Consider the following 21,666-nt stretch of genomic DNA (forward strand, 5'->3'; position numbering starts at 1 on the left):
GGATGCATTACAGTAGCGCTGGATGGATTGCTCTTAGGTTTAAGGCCAGTCCTAAAGACTTTTGTTTTATTTATATTATTTATTTATCACATTTTAAAACTGCCCAATAAGTGAAGTTCTCTGGTACAAATTAAACACATAAAATACAAAGTACAACATAAGAAGAAAACAATAATAAAACACAACTGATAAAAACAGGATAAAACCCACAGCAGAATATAATAAACCAAAAATAAAATAAGCAACCGGGGCAAAACAGTGCAAAGCACTAAAAACAATTCCTAAAATGCCTGGGAAAATTAAAATGTCTTTTTGCTGCTGAGGTTTAATGCTGAGGTGAAGGTGATAGGTTATGGAGAAACTAGTAGCAACATCTGAGGAATATGAAAAAGAGCTGAGAATGTGGTTGCATTATAAGAGGTGTTGGACTACAGGGATACTTACACTGATGTACTCTCGGCAGATATCTCTGGACTCCAACAATGCAATCAGGGTGAAGGCTGTTAATGACACTTTTGGTTCACCATACCGATAGCCTCCCTAGAAGGAACCAAGGGATGGGGGTAAATCAGCAACTGTTATTTTCCCCCTTAAGCCCTCAACAGCAGCCACAGCTCAGATACTGCACAAGAGGCAACAGTATGAAAGCAAGCCTGAACACATCATTGAGCCCTTGCCTCTCCAACCCCAGTCCTCCAAGCGGTGAGAACTCCAGGGATGCGAGAGTAACCCAGAGTTTGGGTTTCCTTGGAGTGAGGAAACAAGAGACATATGCCAGTTTTGTGATATATCGTTTATTTAAGCCTATATACACATTGAGTATAACTGGGGGCTCACAGTGTTAACACTCCTACATGTACTGGTCCCCATTAGGTTTCTAGGGGGGGCTCCTGCACCCTAACAGTGCTTCAAGTGCTCCAGGCACAGGTCTCTCACCTTGGCCTCAACTTGTCTGCATGTGTGACGTAACTGCTGTTTCTTCACACATGCAGCTTGACTGAGCTAATCCCTACAGTGAGTGTGGGGAGCTAAGCCCTGATTCCCAAATGGCCCTCTCCTTCCAGAAGAGACCATGCATGGGGCCAGTTTGCACGTCACAACAAGCCACCATAGGTTAATTAATCCTCGGGTCACCACAGCATGTGCTGGCCACAATTTCGAATATGCCAGCCCAAGCCAGCAGTTGCTGTGGCTTGTTGTGTCGTGCGAACCCAGGTGGTGGGGTCGTTTGAGGGTTAGACATCCCTCAAATAACACACGGCTTGTTTTAGCGTTATGTGAGAGTGGTCTTACCCTTAAACAACCCCTGCCACACAACATGGGCTCGCATGACATGACAAGCCACAGGCACCATGCAAAAATGGCAGCCAGGGGTGCCCAGCACAACGCAAAACCCCCTGTGGGTAAATTAAGCCATGATATGATGGGCTGTGCCAGGTCACTGAATGAGATCTCCTTAACAAAAGCAGAGTACCTGACCCTGCATAAGCCATTACATTTAAACTTTTAAAAAGTGGAGTTATGGCTTGGCAGCTCGGTTGCCAAGTACTTTGCAAATGGGGATAGGATGCCCCTGGGAACAACACTGTGTGATGATGTATCATCATTCACATGGGCATTCCTACAAAAAAAAGATGTCTGCTGCTCCCCTTGGGGATGATGCGACATCATCATGTAACCTAATTCCCACCTACATTCTAGTCCCGTTTGCAAAGATCTTGGCAGCTGGGCTGCTGAGCTGCTGTTTACAGCAGCTTTTCAAAAGTTTAAATAGAAAAGAAAAAAGAAGAAGGAAAAAAGTGCTCAGACCAGCTCGTCATTATCAGTATCCCAATGCAATGAAAAAAGCTTTGATGAATACTTCTTGACCCATTCACCTGAAGTTTCCCTAACAAAGATGTTCCTGGCAACTTTGCCATGGACTATTAAGGGAGTCTCAGCAGTACCTCTGCTCCATTAACCTGTCCAAACTCCCAATTTTAGAACAATATCAACTTTTGAAAAATGAGGAAACAGTGATATTTTTATAACAGTGCTTACAGTCATAAATGATTTCAGAGTTTAGCAACCTCGCATTGTTCAAGGACTGTGCCAGAGTGGGGTGCCAGTAAACGCAAAGGGGATTTTCAATGACTGAAACTGGCTGTAATCTGCCCATGAGAGTCTCTGCCCTTTCCACAACCTCTGAGGACTGGTCTAAGTGATTCAGGTCAAAGGTCTGGCCAACTGGTGGCAGAAATAATACCAGGAGGCTGAGACACCCCTCAGCCAAAGAGAAGGACATCTGAGAAGACTGGGGAGAGGAGCCCTCAATCCTAACTGTCCTAACTGTCACCCTCTTCCAAGGAGTATCCTCTACTGCACTTAAAAGATTCAAGGCCTCCAAAACACAAATCTGCATATGTTGATTTATATCTATATATATGCAAATGCCTTGTGATACGTTCCATGGGGTTTTCTTGGCAAGAATACTGGAGTTGGTTGCCATTTCCTTCTCCAGTGGACCACATTTTGTCAGAACTCTCTGCCATGACCTGTCCGTCTTGGGTGGCCCTGCATGGCATAGCTTATGGCTTCACTGAGTTACGCAAGCCCCTTCGCCACAACAAGGCAAACCATTCAACATCACAGTAATTCAAGTCTATGCCCCAACCACTGAGGCCGAAGAAGCTGAGGTTGATCGGTTCTATGAAGACCTACAACACCTTCTAGAACTAATACCAAAAAAAGACGTCCTCTTCATCATAGGGGATTGGAATGCTAAAGTAGGAAGTCAAGAAATCACCGGGATAACAGGCAGGCATGGCCTTGGTGTACAAAATGAAGCAGGACAAAAGCTAATAGAGTTTTGCCAAGAGAACATGCTGATCATAGCAAACACTCTTTTCCAACAGCACAAGAGGCGACTCTACACATGGACGTCACCAGATGGTCAATATCGAAATCAGATTGATTATGTCCTTTGCAGCCAAAGATGGAGAAGCTCCATACAGTCAGTAAAAACAAGACCTGGAGCTGACTGTGGCTCAGATCATGAGCTGCTTCTTGCAAAATTTCGGCTTAAATTGAAGAACGTCGGGAAAACCACTAAACCGTTCAGGTATGACCTAAATCATATCCCTGATGAATATACAGTGGAGGTGAGGAATAGATTTCAGGGATTAGACCTGATAGACAGAGTGCCTGAGGAACTATGGACGGAGGTCCGTAACATTGTTCAGGAGGCAGCAACGAAATCCATCCCAAAGAAAAAGAAATGCAAGAAAGCCAAGTGGCTTTCTGATGAGGCTTTACAAGTAGCTCACGAAAGAAGGGAAGCGAAAAGCAAGGGAGAAAGGGGAAGATATACCCAACTGAATGCAGAGTTCCAGAGAATAGCAAGGAGAGACAAGAAGGCCTTCTTAAGTGAACAATGCAAAGAAATCGAGGAAAACAACAGAATGGGAAAGACTAGAGATCTCTTCAAGAAAATTGGAGATCTCAAGGGAACGTTTTGTGCAAAGATGGGCATGATAAAGGACAAAGAAGGCAGGGACCTAACAGAAGCAGATGAGATTAAGAAGAGGTGGCAAGAATACACAGAAGAACTATACAGGAAAGATCTGAATGTCCCTGATAGCCATGATAGTGCGGTCACTGAACTTGAGCCGGACATCCTAGAGAGTGAAGTCAAGTGGGCCTTAGGAAGCATTAGTAACAATAAAGCTAGCGGAGATGACAGTATTCCAGCCGAGCTATTTAAAATCCTAAAAGATTATGCTGTTAAAGTGCTGCATTCAATATGCCAACAAATCTGGAACACTCAACAGTGGCCACAAGACTGGAAAAGGTCAGTTTACATTCCAATTCCAAAGAAGGGCAACGCCAAAGAGTGTTCAAACTACCGCACCATTGCGCTCATTTCACATGCCAGCAAGGTGATGCTCAAAATCCTACAAGCTAGGCTTCAGCAGTATGCGAACCGAGAACTACCGGAAGTACAAGCTGGGTTTAGAAGAGGCAGAGGAACTAGAGATCAAATCGCCAACATTCGCTGCATCATGGAGAAAGCAAGAGAATTCCAGAAAAACGTCTATTTCTGCTTCATTGACTACGCTAAAGCCTTTGATTGTGTGGATCACAACAAACTGTGGCAAATTCTTAAAGTGATGGGAGTACCAGACCACCTTACCTGTCTCCTGAGAAACCTGTACGAGGGTCAAGAAGCAACAGTAAGAACCAGACATGGAACAACCGATTGGTTCAAAATTGGGAAAGGAGTACGACAAGGCTGCATACTGTCACCCTGCTTATTTAACTTATATGCAGAGTACATCATGAGAAATGCCGGGTTGGATGAATCAGAGGTCGGAATTAAGATTGCTGGGAGAATTATCAACAACCTCCGATATGCAGACGATACCACCCTAATGGCAGAAAGCGAAGAGGATCTAAACAGCCTCTTGTTGAGGGTGAAAGAGGAGAGTGCAAAAGCTGGTTTGAAACTCAACATTAAAAAAACGAAGATCATGGCATCTGGCCCCATCACTTCCTGGCATATAGAAGGGGAAGAAATGGAAGCAGTGACAGATTTTACTTTCTTGGGCTCCAAGATCACCGCAGACGGTGACTGTAGCCATGAAATTAAAAGACGCTTGCTCCTTGGGAGGAAAGCTATGGCCAACCTAGACAGCATAGTAAGAAGCAGAGACATCACCTTGCCGACAAAGGTCCGTCTAATCAAAGCTATGGTTTTCCCAGTAGTAATGTATGGCTGTGAGAGCTGGACTATAAGGAAGGCTGAGCGCCGAAGAATTGATGCTTTCGAACTGTGGTGCTGGAGAAGACTCTTACGAGTCCCCTGGACTGCAAGGAGGTCAAATCAGTCCATCCTAAAGGAAATCAACCCTGAGTGCTCATTGGAAGGACAGATACTGAAGCTGAAGCTCCAATATTTTGGCCACCTAATGCGAAGAGAAAACTCCCTGGAAAAGACCCTGATGCTGGGAAAGACTGAAGGCAAAAGGAGAAGGGGACGGCAGAGGATGAGATGGCTAGATAGCATCACGGATGCAATGAATATGAACTTGAGCACGCTCCGGGAGAGAGCGCAGGACAGGAAGGCCTGGCGTGCTATGGTCCATGGGGTCACGAAGAGTCGGACACGACTGAATGACTGAACAATATGCAAATGCAGACATAATTACTAGGATTTCTCAAGTTTCACCCAAGGCAAAGCCAACCAATTAATTTATCATCCAAATAATCTCAAATAAAACAAATCCTTCAATTGATCTGCACCCCTGCATCATCCCAAACTAATAGAAACAGTTTTTTCTACATTTAATTGCCATGTGGGGAAAAACATGGGGCGAGGGGAGTTGCAGCATGTGTGGAGGAGAGAGTTAACCTTTCCCACCCCAGCTGCAAACCCCCTAGAAAATCACCCCCCAAAGCAATTAAGCTAAGAAAAACTTCCGTTGGCACCAGTGGACACTGAGCTCTGGGGAATAGATTTGGAGCCCTAGGAAACAGATTCACCTCTGCTCTGGGCCCTCCCTCTCATCCTGTTGCGGATTGTACATCCTCTGGAAAGTGACTGTGACACTTCCATCTGTGTCCTACACATTACTAGCCCTACAGGAAGATCATGTTATGTAAGAGCAACAGTAGATGTTGGGGGCATGACACCATCATGCCTGAAGCTTCCAACTGGCAACAGTCATCAGACAGGAAATGAAGACAAAACAATCACCTGGTACTACACAGTGTGCTAATCCCTGTGTTCTTCTGAATTAGGAAGCATCCTTAATAGCAGAATAAAAGCATACCGTCATTGCAGTGGACCACACAGGGGCTTCTTCGTGGAACTCTCCATCCGGTTTTAGCCTGTGCAGAATCAGCCATTTCACAGATCCACAGAGCACACCAGCATCGATAGTTGATACTATCCTAAAAGCCATGGCGAAAACCTTTGCGATGTACGCTGTTAGCCTGTGGGGAACATGGTGCATCAGCCCAACCATTTTAAGAAAGTGTAAGACCCTTTATCTACCCTCCCCTATGGCCTTTCAGCCCCAATCCAAATACTTTGCAGGTTGTGGGCAACATTAACACTGGGGTCAGTGGCATGAAAATGTTTAATAAGATAAATGCTTTTATACCCTAAACTTTTAATTTTGGCAACCAACCTCTTCCAAAGCCCACCTTAAGTTGTATTATACGATCCTATATGTATTTAACAAAAATTGGTCTACTGTGGTTGACAACTAACCTCTTGCAAAGGTTTATTAGCAGTTGTAGAATCAAATCCTGTGTATGTTATCAGAAAGCAAAACTAGCATACTATTCACACATGATCAGAACATGAGACTTGCTCTTCTTGTAAACTCTTAACATTTAATGTATTTGTTTTAAAAAGAGACAACCTATTGCAAAGGGCAGCCCTATGCCTGTTTACCCAGAAATGCAGGACATACCACCCAAAGAACTTGCCTACTTGCTGACTTGGGTGTTGCCAGGTGGATAATGATGAAAATGCCTACCCAACTGTCCATTCCTTCCCAGTTATCATTACTTCTGTACATCAACCTTATCAACCTTGTTTCTCACACTGCCTGCCGTTATGAATGTATGCAGTCCTCCCTAATCTAAATGAAAGCCTATACAAAGAGCAAGAGCTCAGTGTGCATGCAGCTAGGTGTAGTGTTCCACAGTTTTCTCAGCTTCAGCATTGTCTCCAGCTTGCAAAGGAAGAGGATTGGCACTGAAGTGCCCAAGAGAAAATGTGAGTTCATGCAAACTAAGTTGCAAGCAAGTACATTTATTTATTTATTTATTTATTTATTTCATAGAATAGTAGGGTTGGAAGGGGCCTACAAGGCCATCAAGTCCAACCCCCATAAATTGATTGATTGATTGAATTTATATACTGTTCTTCCTAACCAATCACACAGTGGTGAATAAATAAAGTGACAATACAAAGGGCAGTATCCAATTGTGACATTCGGCAAACTCAAATAGCGCTAGCACAATGGGAGCAAAGCAGTTGCACAACCGGCTGCACAACGCCTTGCACAACGGGTGTGTTGCACAACTGGTGCAAGCGGTTGCATAACTAATTGCACAAGCCGAATGCACAATGGGTTGCACAAGCATAATACAAAACTGCTTCTGCAATCATAGTTGTGCAAATGTAATGTTAGCTGGATTTTTCTCTTGTGCGTAGTTCAGGGCTGAGTTTCTGCTAGTGTAATGGAATGACACAGTTGGATACTGCCTAAAACACCCGCAATGATAAAACAATGCTATTAAAAACTCTAAATATTAATCAAAAACAACTTGTAGTGAGATAAAATATACCAAAGACTGTTCAATGAAAGATACAAGGGTCTCATCAAAAGGGCACACAGACCCCATATGTGAGACAGTTAAATGTGTTAACTGAAGTTAAAGCAGGTGCATAAGTGAATTTGTAAGCAACTTAACTCTTCTCATAGCCAGGATGCACAACCCGTGACCCTCTGAGCCAGCAGGAACCCCATGACTTTCCCTTGTAGTGGCTGTGGGGAAAAAGACCCCACTACCAGAACAGCAATCCCAATCACGGCCATGGGGATGGAGGCTTTAGCTTTCCCATGCCCCCAGCAACCCCAAAGCAACTGCGATCGCTGCTGTACTGTTCCTAATGGCAGCAGGAAAGCAGCAATTCTGATTAGGGTTGCTTGGGTGGCTAGAAGCCTTTAGCCTCCTCCCTCCCCCACAGATCCCGTAGCTGCTGGGATCACTGCTTTCCCTCCAGTGATGGCAGTGGGAAAGCAACAATCCCAATTGGATAGCTCAGTGAATGAAGAAGGTTTAGCATCCTCCCTCCCAGAGACCCCGGAGCAGCCCATTCTGTGTGTGTGTGTGTGTGTGTGTGTGTGTGTATGCGTGTATGCATATATCTGTATATATGCGTGCTCACACACACAAACATGTGTGGACCCTGGCCCTCAGGTGACCCTAGATGCGACCCCCAGGGCCAACAAGAATCATAGAATCATAGAAGAGTAGGGTTGGAAGGGGCTATTGAATCCAACCCCAAGGTTGCATTCCTAAGCAAAATGTTTTGATCTTAGCATTCTCATTCTGCCCACAAGAGTCCCTCATTTATCCACAGTGCTACTAGAAAACAATTCAGGTTATATTCTTCCATAGCATATAGGACTTTCCTTCAGATGCTACAGATGGTAAATGGACTGTATGAGGCTGAAATGGCTATTGATGCTGTTTGCACAGATGTAAGGCATCTCTACACCAGCCTAAAATCTTGCATTTAAAACAGAGCTTTCTGCTTCTGTTTTAAACGCAGGATCACAACAACTCCCTTTTTCATGTGCTTCCTTTCCCCCCCAGCCCTTTCCCCTTCTTTCGCCCCGTATCTGAGTCTTCCATTATCTTTCATTGATCTCTCTCCTCTTCTTGCCGCTTTCACTCTTTTCATGGAGGAAACTCAAGTGGAACACAACAGAGTAATTTGATAGCTCATTATCTGCGATCTATTTAAAAATGGAACAACCGACATTTAGTGCAGGAGATGCCCTGCAGGTTCATGGCGTCACGTAAAGAGCCCCCAAACTTCCGTGAAGGAGCAATCTCCTTCAGCTTCAGAGAGCTTCGGCTATTGGGCGGTATAGAAATGAAATAAATAATAAAACTTCCATGAAGGAGCAATCTCAATTGCAGGATAAAAACTCCATGTGAAGAAAGCTGTAAACTGTGGAAAGCCATTTTCTTTCCCTAGGGAACTGTATTTGGGGAGGGTGTGGGAGGCAGAAAATGTTCAGCATTATCATCAAACTATAATTCCTAGGATTTTGGGGGGATGCCATGACAGTTAAACTGGCATAAAAAACAATATTCGTTTATAGTGTAGATATGTCCCAAATCCTGACAGGGGTAGGGAATTTAATTTGGGAGGGAAGTCGAATGATGCCCACCCCCCCATACACACACACCTTAGTCCTCCACGGACTGGCTGATGTAGGTGGGAAAGGCCACAGCCTTCAGGAGGGGGAGTGGTACATTAAGGTGGAACCCCCACTGTTACCTCTGCTGTTATTTCCTTAGCATGCTATTATCAGAGATAACAGTGGGGGTTCCTCTCCCTGCTACCCCTGAAGTGGGGAGGGGAATTGGGCTGGCCTAGTTGGCCAAACTGGCCTGTGGACCAGAGCTTCCCCATCCTTGTTTCAAGATATGGAGTCTCTACTCCTTGCCAAGCAAGCAAAAATGAACATTTACAGCAGACAATGGACATTAAACAAGATCTATTTACACAATGTAGTATTAATTAATACAATTAAACTAGAATTAGTTGCTTATTTTCAGTTTAATATGACATTAGAAGTGAAGCTGCATTGAACTTCTTAAAAAGAAGAGGTATGGTTTTAGCAGCAAGCCATCTAAACTTGTGGACAGACTATTGGCTCATGAGCAAAAGGAAAAATTAAACTCTCCTATTTTCTAGAATAACAAAATAGCGAAACTTGCAAATATATATCAAATCAATTTAAAGCTTTTTATGAACAACTGTACTCATCAGAGGTATTATCGGAGTAGCTAATAGAAACTTTTTTTGGATTAAATATACCTATGTTTATACAAGCAGATAGTAATAATTTACAGCCTCTAATAATAATTAAACTGCAATCCTTATGCACACATACCTGGGTGCAAGTCTAATTGAACCCAATAGGCTTACTTCTGAGTAGACATACATAGGACTGAACATTTAATGAATTAACAATTATAATAAAATTCTACTCTTGTAGAAAAATTAATCCACTCATATGTTTCGGGGTACGATTCCTTCAGACACTTTATTTTGGCCGAAGAAAATCACATCTCAACAGCTGTTGGGGAGGAAACCCTTGAAACCACAATGGTCAGGCTGTGGTACAATGCTCCTCCCCTTCCATTCCCAAGCAACATATTATACAGTTTTGCGATCATCATATGAATCATAGACTTGTTGACTTATTGATCAACTGATTAACTGATTCACACACAAGTGATAATGAGGAATCAGCAGCTACAGAAGGGTCAAGCAAGAATTATAGAAAACTGCTAATCAGCACAAGGTTGTTCTTCATTCCTGCCTGTCACAGGCTCACAAGTTGCTAATCGAAATTTGTACTTCCTTCGTCTAAAAATATTATTAATGTACAGCATATTTCTTCCATCCTTGCCCCTTTTTACTGCAAACTTCTTTTCCAGCAACAAGGCCTAGCAGCCCTTAAAGCCCTGATCTAAAGTGCTGAAGCTTGAACAACTATCTTTTTATCTCTTGCCTTTTTTTTCTTCTACACTACGTAACTACTAATCTCTGGGAACAGATGTGCTGACTACAGAATTGAATAAACCCTTTCTTCATGAAATAGAACAGCCTGTGCTGAATACTATTAATGAAGCTATACAATTAAAAGTATTACCTAAATCACAGAATGAAGCAAAAATGATAGTGACATTAAAACTAGGCAAGGATTTGTCCTTTCCTAGTTCTTATAGACCAATATCACTCCTGAATAAGGATTTACAAATTTGGGCCTCCATAACAGCATCAAGCTTAAATAAAATCAGGCCCAGAGTCAGCAGTCGACATGGATGGGCAGTTGCCAAGGGCCCAGAGGCTCAGAAGGGCCCGTACCTACCATAGTTACCACCATCTTCCTCTTCCTCCTCACTCACTTTGTTGTAGAGTATTTTCTATCTTGTGTGTGTATGTCTTTGACTTAGTTATTTTTATATAATCTGTTTGTTAATTAATTTTGTATAACAACAATAAAACATAAAACATAAAAGACTGGTTCAAGCCCTGCACTCAGGCATGACAGCAAAGAGACTAGACACAAGGGAATTGGGGAGGAAGGAAAAGCAACCACAGTAACAGAAGTTGCCAGAGAGTTTCAGTGACAGGAAGCAGCAAGGAAGAAAGCGCTACAGGTAAGGAAAGGTATGGGTTGAAATGTGGGTTTATGTGGAATCCACAAACCCCGGGAAGTGCACCAGTGGAATAGAAAAAAGTAAGAAGGAACATAAAGAAAGGGCAAAGTAGTGAGGGACAAGAAAATTAGGACATTTGAAAGTCAACAGAAGTTTAAACAGAATATGAAATGGAAGGACCACGAAAAGCCCATCCATGACGGAAGGGCATGGCCACAGAAGTACTACACTTACCAAGTGCTAGACTTGCTACCCATATAAGGACAATAGGAGTGGTCCGGTTCTTTGTATGTCAACTGCTGTGTGTAACCTGAAAAGAGGAAGAGGAGGAGGAGAGCTATGAAATGCTTGTCCAGCTACTTAAACACATGTATCCAAATAGGCAGAGTTAACACGCAGCGCTTGACCTGCGGAGAATCAAGCCTTGCTCCCCCTTTTATACTGTACTGTCTCAGCCCATCTGTGCTGCTTTCCCTTTGCACATTCACCCTGCACTGTGTTCTTTTCATTCCCTCCCTTCTGGTCCCTCAGCATGGAAATTCTGCATTGAGTAGCTCAGGAAATGACAACACCAACTGGGGTCTTGAAAGGGAGTGAGGGTAGTTCTGAAATTGGCTGACTTGCCCTATAAAAACTGGGGCTGGAGAGGAGTGTAAGGGCAGGGCTTGCTGCTTCCCTACCAACTGCTTGCACCTCCACTGATGGTACAAGTCTAGTGCATACACTCTGAGCTGCCATTTCCACTTGGATGCACCCGATGGAGAGGATAGACAGTAAAGCCCATTTCATCAGGTCATCTTGGGCCAACTACCATTTTGGCTCCTCCTGTCCCAGAACCTTATCCTCAGTGGCTATTTTAGCCGCTGACTATAAGATCAGTTTTGGAACTTTATACAACTGGTACCTGAATTGGCTTGTTTTCCTCTTTCCTCTTCCTTATTTTTATATCAGGGTTGGGGAACATTTTTTGGAGTGGGGGCTGGATTGCCCGCACGCAACATCATCCATTCATCCATGCCCTGCCCATTGTTTCCTTCTCTGTGCAGAGAGAGGCTTGGAGAAAGGGACTCAGCTGGCCCTTGAAGCAGCTTCTCTAAGCCCTGACCAGGTCAGGTTCCTCCTTTGCACATTGTGCACCACCCCAATCAAGATGGCGCACAGCACATGAAGGGACTCAGTTGGTGCTTGGAATTTGGGCCGCAGGCCGGATGGTTCTTCAGTGCTGTTTTTTATGATGCCTATTAAATTGCAGGCCCGTGGGCAGAGTCTATCTTGTTTTTTATTCTCTGTACAGCACTTAGAAAATGTAAGGCACATCATAATCATCATCATCCATTTCCATCTTGGTGCCTCACTTCTCCAGATCATTAAATGGAGATGAAAATTCCCTTCCTTGCAATAAGAGTAGCCCGAATTCCAATCGTGTAGGAGGTGCAAGCCTGCACACACTGGGCATGCTCCCAATGTCCCCATATACAACAACCTGGTCCACCCCTGACCTTCATGTTGAGCTGGAAGGTCTGAAGGTGGCTTCTACATGCATTTAGCCCTATGTGCTTAGAAGCCTTCCCATATTTGGGAAACCCACTTTATCAGGGTTACCAAGCACATTCAGCCAAACAAATGTAGCAGCCTCCTTCAGACCTTCCAGTTTGACACAGGAAGGTTGGGGTGGAGCCTAGGGGGATGGGTACAGGGAAGTCAGGAGGGTGTTAGAATTCCCTGTTTGAACATTCACCCTCACATTTTTTTGGTTCACAATAGAAGCTGGATTTGCACAGCACTAACTGGATGGCCTTCGTGCCTGTCATGAAGCTACCCCTCCTCCCTAGTTCTTGGAGCAGTTGTTCAATAATCAAAAATATCCTGTTTAAAAAAAAATAGTATTAACATTTTAAAAACTCCAGAAGCCTCGAAGTGTGAAACAAAACAAACAGACATGCAAGGTGCTGGGGGACAGGGGGACTAAAGTGGACAGGCTGCCTGAAGCATGGTGGAGGAGTGAACAGGAAGAGGTAATCAGAATTCCATTTGGCGGCTGCATGCATGTTGTCTGGGAAGCAAAAGCAGGGGGATGCAGAGTTCAGCCTGCAGCAGAAAAACTCTCCTCTTGATTCTAGGCATGTCTGTACACAGCCATAGCAAACTCCCGATCCATTAAGGTGCCATTTATTTTGCTGCTCAGTTTACGCTAAATTACTGGCCAGTCTTTATATAATTTTAACTTGACTAGGGCAGCAAAAAAGCTTAGCCAGCCTAGACCCCATGATCCACTGGAATCTCAAAGGGGGTGATGGGATGCTACCCTTCGATTATGCTGTAGCACAATGACACAGAGCAGCAAAATGCACTGAAATGGATAATTCTCAAGGCATCATCTAACTGAACTATCCCAAACATACATAAAAAAGCCATCAAAAGACTTCTGTATTAACGTGCAGGGAACACAAGTCTGGAGACATGCCTAATTGCCTTACCCTTCATGATCATCTGGATTCCATATGTCCTTCGTTCCAACCCAATCTTCTCCCACTGCCCAGTGCTGTCAAGGTAGTGGGTGGCAATGACCGATGGTGTCATGCTCTTCATGTTCTGCTCGACACAGCCAGAAGGGATAACAAGGAGACGGTCCAATTTGGTCTCATCAAGGGAGTTTTCAGTAAGCTCAGCCACGGGGTTTCCTGGCCAGAAAAAGAATGTTCATGTGTGAATCCAAGAATACAGAAAGGCACTGGGACTGTGGGGAGAGACTGGAAAGCAGGGTATTTACCATGAAGTTTCATTCCAGTCTGCTGTGAAGGAGGCATCAAAATACATGGTGCAAGGCAGGGATCATGTGAAAAAGCTTTGTTTTTGCCTTGCTCATGGCCTCAGAGGCTCCTCCTTCCAGTTTCATCCTAGTCAAGCATAAGGCAATGATGGAGGAACTCATTAGGTGAAATGAGAGAGGATCAGGTGCGGCAAGACAAGGCTGTCCCCTCTAAGAAGGTGCGGCAGTCACCAGATAGGCTGGTGGTAGTTTAACAATATCAGAATCTATGGAAGTGTTAAAATCTTGTGGACTTGGCCCATTATAGGGTGTGTGGTCCTGATGCCTCCTCCATATACCAGACCGGAATGAAACTTCACAGTAAGTACCCAACTTTCCATTCCCTGTCTGGTGTGAAAAGGCATCAGAATGGGACATCCACAAGCCCAGAAATGAGTTAGGGGGAAGAATACTACGGCTGAGTCCCAGGTCAGAGGGACCAGCTGTTGCAATACCCTCCATCCAAAGGCAGCCTCTGCTGAGACATCCCACCCATACTGTGCTCATCCACATACTGAACAGAAAATACTGGAGAACTGCCTGAGAGCGCTTCGACTGTGTCAGTGGTGAGAAAATGTTTTCCTCATAATGAGAAGACGTGACTCCAATTTTACTTTCTCCTTCACAGGTATGCTATCCCTTTTCCTGTTGGGACCATTGTGCAGGAACAGAGAGGGATAGAAGCAGAGAGTGGAGGAAAAGAGCTAGCTTTTCTTTTCTCAGAGAAGGAACAATTGGATATAAAGCAAAGTTGAAGATACGTCGACTAAAATAAGTCGAGAAAAGCTTGAAGATAAGCAGAGTAAGAGTAACCAAGCCCTTAGGATGTTTGTGGGAGAAAGAAACACAACCTGAAGGCACGGAACAAACTGGCAGGGAGGAGCCTCTGAGCCTTCAACCAAGGCAAAAGGACTTGGTCACATGTTCCCTGCCTTCCTGGATGGTGGAGACATAACCCATTCTGATGCCTCCTCACACCAGACAGGGAACTTGCTGATGCAGGATGCTGAGCATCAATACTCCCCTGCAAATTTTTGTATTTTCCCAATTTCCTTTGGGAAATTCAGGGCTGCTAAATTAGCTGTTGAATCTAATTCACCATGCTAGTTATTCTCTTAAAGCCTTAAGCCATATGAGCCCAGTGCTCTTCAACATTTTTATTAATGACTTTGAGGAGGAGGTGCAGGGAATGCTGATCAGATTTGCAGATGACACAAAATTGGGCGGGATAGCTAATACCCTGGAAGACAGAAACAGAATTCAAAGTGATCTTGATAGACTGCAGTGCTGGGCAGAAAACAACAGAATGACATTTAATAGGGATAAATGCCAAGTTCTACACCTAGGAAAAAGAAACCAAATGCACAGTTACAAGATGGGCGATACGTGGCTCAACAACACTACAAGCAAGAAGGATCTTGGAATTGTTGTTGATCACAAGCTGAATATGAGCCAACAATGTGATGTGGCTGCAAAAAACGCAAATGCTATTTGGGCTGCATTAATAGAAGCATAGCTTCCAAATCCCGGGAAGTAGTAGTTCCACTCTACTCAGCACCTGTTAGGCCTCATCTGGAGTACTGTGTCCAGTTCTGGGCACCGCACTTTAAGAAGGATGCAGACAAGCTGGAGAGGGTTCAGAGGAGGGCAACAAAGATGATCAGGGGACTGGGAACAAAGCCCTATGAAGAGAAAGTGAAAGAACTGGGCATGTTTAGCTTTGAAAAGAGAAGACGGAGGGGAGATATGATAGCACTCGTCTTCAAGTACTTGAAAAGTTGTCACACAGAGGAAGGCCAGGATCTCTTCTCGATCATCCCAGTATGCAGGACACAGAATCATGGGCTCAAGTGACAGAAAGCCAGATTCCGGCTGAACATCAGGAAAAACTTCCTGACTGTTAGAGCAATGCGACAATGGAGCCAATTACCTAGGGAGGTAGTGGGCTCTCCCACACTGGAGGCATTCAAGATGAGGCTGGACAGCCATCTGTCAGGGATGCTCTGACTTGGATTCCTGCATTGCGCAGGGGGTTGGATTTGATGGTCTTGTAGGCCCCTTCCAACCCTACTATTTTATGATTCTATGATCTGTAGCGATGTTTTTGCCCACCCCCATGGTCACTGAGATCAGCTGGAGAGTCCCAGCTCTATGTTCCATCCATTTGGAAAGTGCACTGAGCAGTTCATAGTAGTTCCTTCTCCATGGTACATGGCAGCAGAAACTAAGCAAAGAGGATTTTTCTTTCCAGTTCTCCAGTCTTACAATTCCATACTTAAAAGTAACTTGCCTAAGATGCTGATTTTGGTCTCTGATTCTGTGCCGGGAACAATATCTCCTAAATCATTGGGGTGGACCCTCACTATTTGGACTCCATCTGAAAAAAGTGGGAAAAAGAGAAAAATCACAAGGATGCAGAAATACTGTTGCCCAGACTTGGCAAATTTGCATTCAGGATATGTATTTACACATTGACCTTTGTCTCTCTTGAGGTGGTGAAGAAATGGCAAACCAACATGGATAGATTACAGAGAGGAATATGGAGACATTATTACAAGGACAGAAGTTTATGGAAGACTACACCACCTTAACACAGGCCTGTGCAACTTGTGTCCTGCCAACTGGAATGCAACTCATCGGCCATGTATAGTGGCCTCTCAGATGCTTAAACTCCACTCTCTCAGCCCATTTCTTTCAGTCACAGACAGAAGCAAAAAGGGATCTTTATCAATCCCCCAGCAGGGCACCATACATGGCTGTTGGGCCATGTTTACCTTAGTGAGTCAGAAATTGTGCAGACCTAACACTTGCCAACTACAGCATTCTTCCTTCTATTAACTCAATGTCACCTTGACCAAATTACATTCTCTCTCTCTCTCTCTCTCTGGGGCTCATCTTTTCATTTGTACAGACAAGATAATAAAACAAACAAACCAACAAACCAACCAGGAGATGTGAGAGTATGTTACTCTACTTAGGGATTAACAACGCAGTGAACAAATTACTTAAGCTAATGTATTTCCTTTATGAAAGCCTGACTCTGGGGGACAAAACTCTTAGTAAGGCAACTCATTGCCTTACTGGTTTCTGACTGCATAAGGATGTGCATCTTCCATGGGGGATATGTATTTCTGTACTTGCCTACCCTTTCTCCTGCTTCATATGAGGCCTAAAAAGCAAGAATGGGATGTACAACCCCGTCATGCTTCCTCTCTCGTAGCTTCTGTGAAATGCTTGGCCCTCCACATGTTTGTTGGATGGCAACTCCCATGAGCCCTAGCCAGCGTAGCTAAAGGTGAGGGATTGTGGGAGTTGCAGTCCAACAACATCTGAAGGCCCACCCATTCCCCACCTCTGGTGAGATGTGTAAAGTGGTATTGAATAATGGGACAAGGTCAGGGAAATAGCGAGGATAGGGTAAAAGTTGCCTGGTGGGGAACGGGAGCTGCTATGGGGGCTGACAAAGGAATGTAGCTGACTATAAGCAACATTAACCATGCCCAGTAGTTTTCAGTAAGGAATGTTTATTGTCTGAACTTTTCAAAATGTCTCCCAAGTTTTATATATGCAGGGCACAAGCAAAATATACTGTAGCAGAATTATAGGTTTGTTTGTTTTTAAAAGTCAAAGCAGAAGAAAACAAAGGTAATTGGCATTTTTATTCAGAAACTGGATGGGTGAACAAAGTTTTCTTAAGCTTTGTTCCATGCTGAAGAAACGTGTTTATAAGACCAACACTTCATAGGGCTGGTGGTGCTTTACGTGCTCGTGAATTTCTGTGTTCACATGGTAACCACGACATGACAAAAGAACCTCCATCTGAAATTTCCCAGGCAAAATTGCTTCGAAATATTAAAGCAAAGTGAGTGTATGGATTGGACTACAGAGGTAGGCCTACATGGGATTCAAGACAGAGTGGAAAGGAAGCTTTGAACAGTAATAAACTGTTACTCACTGTTATTCCTTGCTGGATCCAGATTAATGTTTTGTACAAGTTTTGTCTGCTTCCCTTCAGGCTGGTAAGGAACAAAGAACAGGAACTGTCTTTTACCAGAGTCTTACTGCAAACAAGACTTAACATGGCAGCAAAGAGAAACTCAAAACAACAACATGGAAAAATAAAACCAGTGCATTAGATTCAGTTGCGGGTACAAATGCAGTGTGGTTCAGTCACACATTAGTGACTGGCTTTATTCATTCATTTTATTTCATTTCATTTCATTTCTATTCCGCCCAATAGCCAAAGCACTCTGGGCGGTTCACAAAAATTAAAACCAAACGGCACACAATAAAACAATTTAAAATATATAGAACTTTAAAACCACAATATAACAACACAACCACAATAAAACCTAGCAGCAGTGCAGGAGTTTAAAATACAGATTTAAAACAGCAAGCTAAAAGTCTAGAAAGCTAAAATGCTAAAATGCCTGGGAAAATAAAAAGGTCTTCACCTGGCACCGAAAGGAATACACTGTAGGTTCCAGGCGAACTCACTAGGGAGCTCATTCCATAGCTGGGGTGCTACAGTGGAAAAGCCCTCCTCCTAGTAGCCACCCGCCTCACTTCCTTTGGCAGGGGCGCACGGAGAAGGGCTGCTGAGGAAGATTCTAAGGTCCGGACAGGCACATATGGGAGGAGGCGTTCCTTCAGGTAACCTGGCCCCAAGCCATTAAGAGCTTTAAATGTTAATACCAGCACTTTGAATCAGGCCCGGAAATGGACGGGCAGCCAGTGCAGCTGGAAAAGTACTGGCATAATATGAGCTTGCTGGCCAGCCCCTCTTAACAATCTTGCTGCCCTATTTTGGACCAGCTGAAGTTTCCGGACTGTTTTCAAAGGCAGCCCCACGTATAACGCATTGCAGTAATCCAGACGAGAAGTTATCAGAGCATGGATAACTGTAGCTAGGCTACCTCTGTCCAGATAAGGCCGTAGTTGGTATACCAGCCTAAGCTGATAAAAAGTGCTCCATGCCACTGAGTTCACCTGTGCCTCAAGTGACAGGTCTGGATCCAAGAGCACCCCCAAACTACGAACCTGATCCTTTAGGGGGAGTGCAACCCCCTTCAGAACAGGTTGAATATCACCTAGCCGGGCAGATGAACCACCCACCAACAGTACCTCTGTCTTGTCTGGATTGAGTTTCAGTTTATTGGCCCTCATCCAGTCTATTACCATGCCCAGGCACTGATTCAGAACAGCCACTGCCTCACCTGGGTTTGATGAGAAAGAGGTAGAGCTGGATGTCTTCCGCATATTGATGGCACCTCAGCCCACACCTCCAGATAACCTCCCCCAGTGTTTTCATGTAGATGTTAAACAGCATGGGGGATAAAACAGTGCCCTGTGGAACCCCATGGCACAATTGCCATGGCACAAAGCAATAGTCCCCCAGTACCACCTTCTGGAATCGGCCATCCAAGTAGGAGCGGAACCACTGCAGTGCAGTGCCTCCAACTCCCAACCCAGACAACCTATCCAGAAGGATACCATGGTCGATGGTATCGAAAGCTGCTGAGAGATCCAGGAGAATCAACAGGGTTGCACTCCCCCTGTCCCTCTCCCAGCAGAGGTCATCCCACAGGGCAACCAAGGCAGTTTCTGTTCCAAAACCAGGCCTGAAGCCGGATTGAAATGGATCTAGATAATCCGTTTCATTCAAGAGTGCCTGGAGCTGTCCAACCATCCGCTCAAGCACCTTGCCCAGGAAGGGGATATTGGCCACTGGCCTATAATTGTTAACATCCTCCGGGTCCAGGCTAGGCTTTTTCAGGAGTGGTCTAATTACCGTCTCTTTTAAAGCAGCAGGCGCCACTCCCTCTCTCAAGGAGGAATTTACAATCTCCTGGACCCATAACCTATAACATGGGAGAAGATTCATGATAGTCCCATGGATTCCTAACTGTTAAGACTGAGATTCAATGCTCTCTTACTTGAACACAGTGGAACTTACTTCTGAGTAAACATCCATAGGGTTGGGCTGCAAAGTATCATAACTAGGGGTCAGTGGGGACTTAACCACAGGTAGCAGCTTATCTGTAATTAGTGACTCTTTGTCACTACAGTTCACAGAACATCCTAGCAAGCTGATGGAGCCCACCAAGATAAGGGAGTCCTATGAAAGTTTACTTAGAAGGCAGGACTGACATCAGCACCTGGCATTACTGGGCATCTTTCAGGGCCCACATGCTTGCAGGCCCCATGGCTGATGCTTGCTTGCTCTGCGTCCCCCTTTAATTCTTTTCTGGCCAAGCACTCCAAACAGTGCTAGGATGCTGGATCTAGCTCCCCACTGAATTCCCAAGATGCCCCTGGCCTAGAGTCACTCTGGACCACTGTGGGAAATTAAAAGGGTGGCTAGCTCCAGCTGCCAGCACTCTTTTCAGTGCCGCCACCACAGCTGGGAAAGCCTGCCGAGGCCTCCAAGCTGGAGCTGGCCCTGTTTAAAGGATGTAAGATATGTGAAGTCCAGTATTCTCATCTCTGACTTGCAGCACCTCCCCAAGGTCACAGGCACAGGTTTTTCCTAGCTCACGTGAGATCCTTTTAATTGGACGAGCAAAGGGCTGGATGCGCCTGATCTCGGAAGCTAAGCAGGGTCAGCCCTGGTTAGAACTTGGATGGGAGACCGCCTGGGAATCAGGCTTCCTGCACTGAGCAGGGGGTTGGACTCGATGGTCTTGTAGGCCCCTTCCAACCCTATGATTCTATGATTCAATATGATTCATGGCAGAGTGGGAACTGGAAATGCCAGGGTTTGAAATCCTGGGGCCTTCTATATGAGCTTCTGTTCATGTTAATGGGACTTGTACAGGACGATGTTCTAGTGAATTGTGCCCAATGGATCTGTCTGCCTTGTGAGATAGGTCAGGCTGTGAAATAGTGACTGACCCAAGGTTACCTAGGGCATCTCTACACCAGCCTAAAATCCTGCATTTAAAACGGGGCTTCCTGGTTCCGTTTTAAATGCAGGATCACCACTGACTCCCTTGACACGTGCGTCGTTCCCCCCCCCCCCATATCTGAGTCTTCCATTATCTTTCATTGATCTGGCTTCTCTTCTTGCTGCTTTAAGTCTTTTTACGGAGGAAACTGAAGCGGAACACAACGGGGTAATTTGATAGCTCATTATCTGTGATCTATTTAAAAATGGAACAAAGGGCATTTCGTGCAGGAGGATCATGGCAGAGTCACAGCGTCATGTAAAGAGCCCTCAAACGTCCGTGAAGGAGCAATCTCAATCGCAGGATAAAAGCGCCATGTGATGAAGCTTTATGGCTGAGTCAGAATTTAAACCTGGGTCTCCCAAGACCTAGTCTGAAACCTTAAACGCTACACCACACTGGCTCTCAGATAAAGATGTGCCTCAGGAATGTGTTCCATTCTACAATGACTACATTAATAAAATAAATCAGTAAGGGGAGGGGGAGCAAGCGGAGAAGCAGACTGAATTAATTCAGTGTTAAGAGTCCAGATGGCTCCACCCTTTTCCCCCTCCTCCCTATTTTTCTCCACAAGTCATTGGACATACCACGACTTTCAGCTTCTTCTTCACACCATCAGACAACAAGCTGCCCCAGACAGCTGCTTTAACTTCAATGTCGTGCAGTCCCAACTCCAGTGGGATGATCACAAATGGCACCATCCTGGAAGACTGGGCTTTAATGGTGAGTATTTGCCGGTATTTTTCCTTGGCAGTGGAGGCACTGCAGAGAGCTTGGTTGTACATCAGCTCCACCCGCACCTGAGAAGAAAGAGAAGAGGAGGTGATCCATAAGGCTGTCTTGGCAACGTATACTCTGAACAGGAGAGAAGGGGGTTCCTTTGCCCGGAGCAGCTCTGCAACTCCTTTGCTTTCCCCTTCAAGTCAACCACATTGTCTTCATCTT

At 44.7% G+C, this 21,666-nt stretch overlaps 1 protein-coding gene across 1 annotated transcript in view; it reads right to left on the bottom strand.

Moving 5' to 3' along the window:
- LOC146353171 (A.superbus venom factor 1-like) overlaps positions 1-21,666 on the bottom strand; it is a 131,629-nt gene that overhangs the window by 43,264 nt on the left and 66,699 nt on the right. The window contains exons 21-27 of the mRNA XM_084835878.1: positions 21,309-21,521; positions 17,730-17,790; positions 16,065-16,151; positions 13,443-13,646; positions 11,200-11,275; positions 5,811-5,973; positions 445-540 (exon numbers count right to left, since the gene is read on the bottom strand). Coding sequence (XP_084692004.1) covers positions 445-540; positions 5,811-5,973; positions 11,200-11,275; positions 13,443-13,646; positions 16,065-16,151; positions 17,730-17,790; positions 21,309-21,521 — 900 coding nt within the window. The remainder of the gene's footprint in view (positions 1-444; positions 541-5,810; positions 5,974-11,199; positions 11,276-13,442; positions 13,647-16,064; positions 16,152-17,729; positions 17,791-21,308; positions 21,522-21,666) is intronic.

This window comes from Heloderma suspectum, chromosome 2 (genome assembly GCF_057233095.1).
Source record: "Heloderma suspectum isolate Gila_16-S chromosome 2, 16-S_ref, whole genome shotgun sequence".
In the NCBI taxonomy this organism is placed as follows: domain Eukaryota; kingdom Metazoa; phylum Chordata; class Lepidosauria; order Squamata; family Helodermatidae; genus Heloderma; species Heloderma suspectum.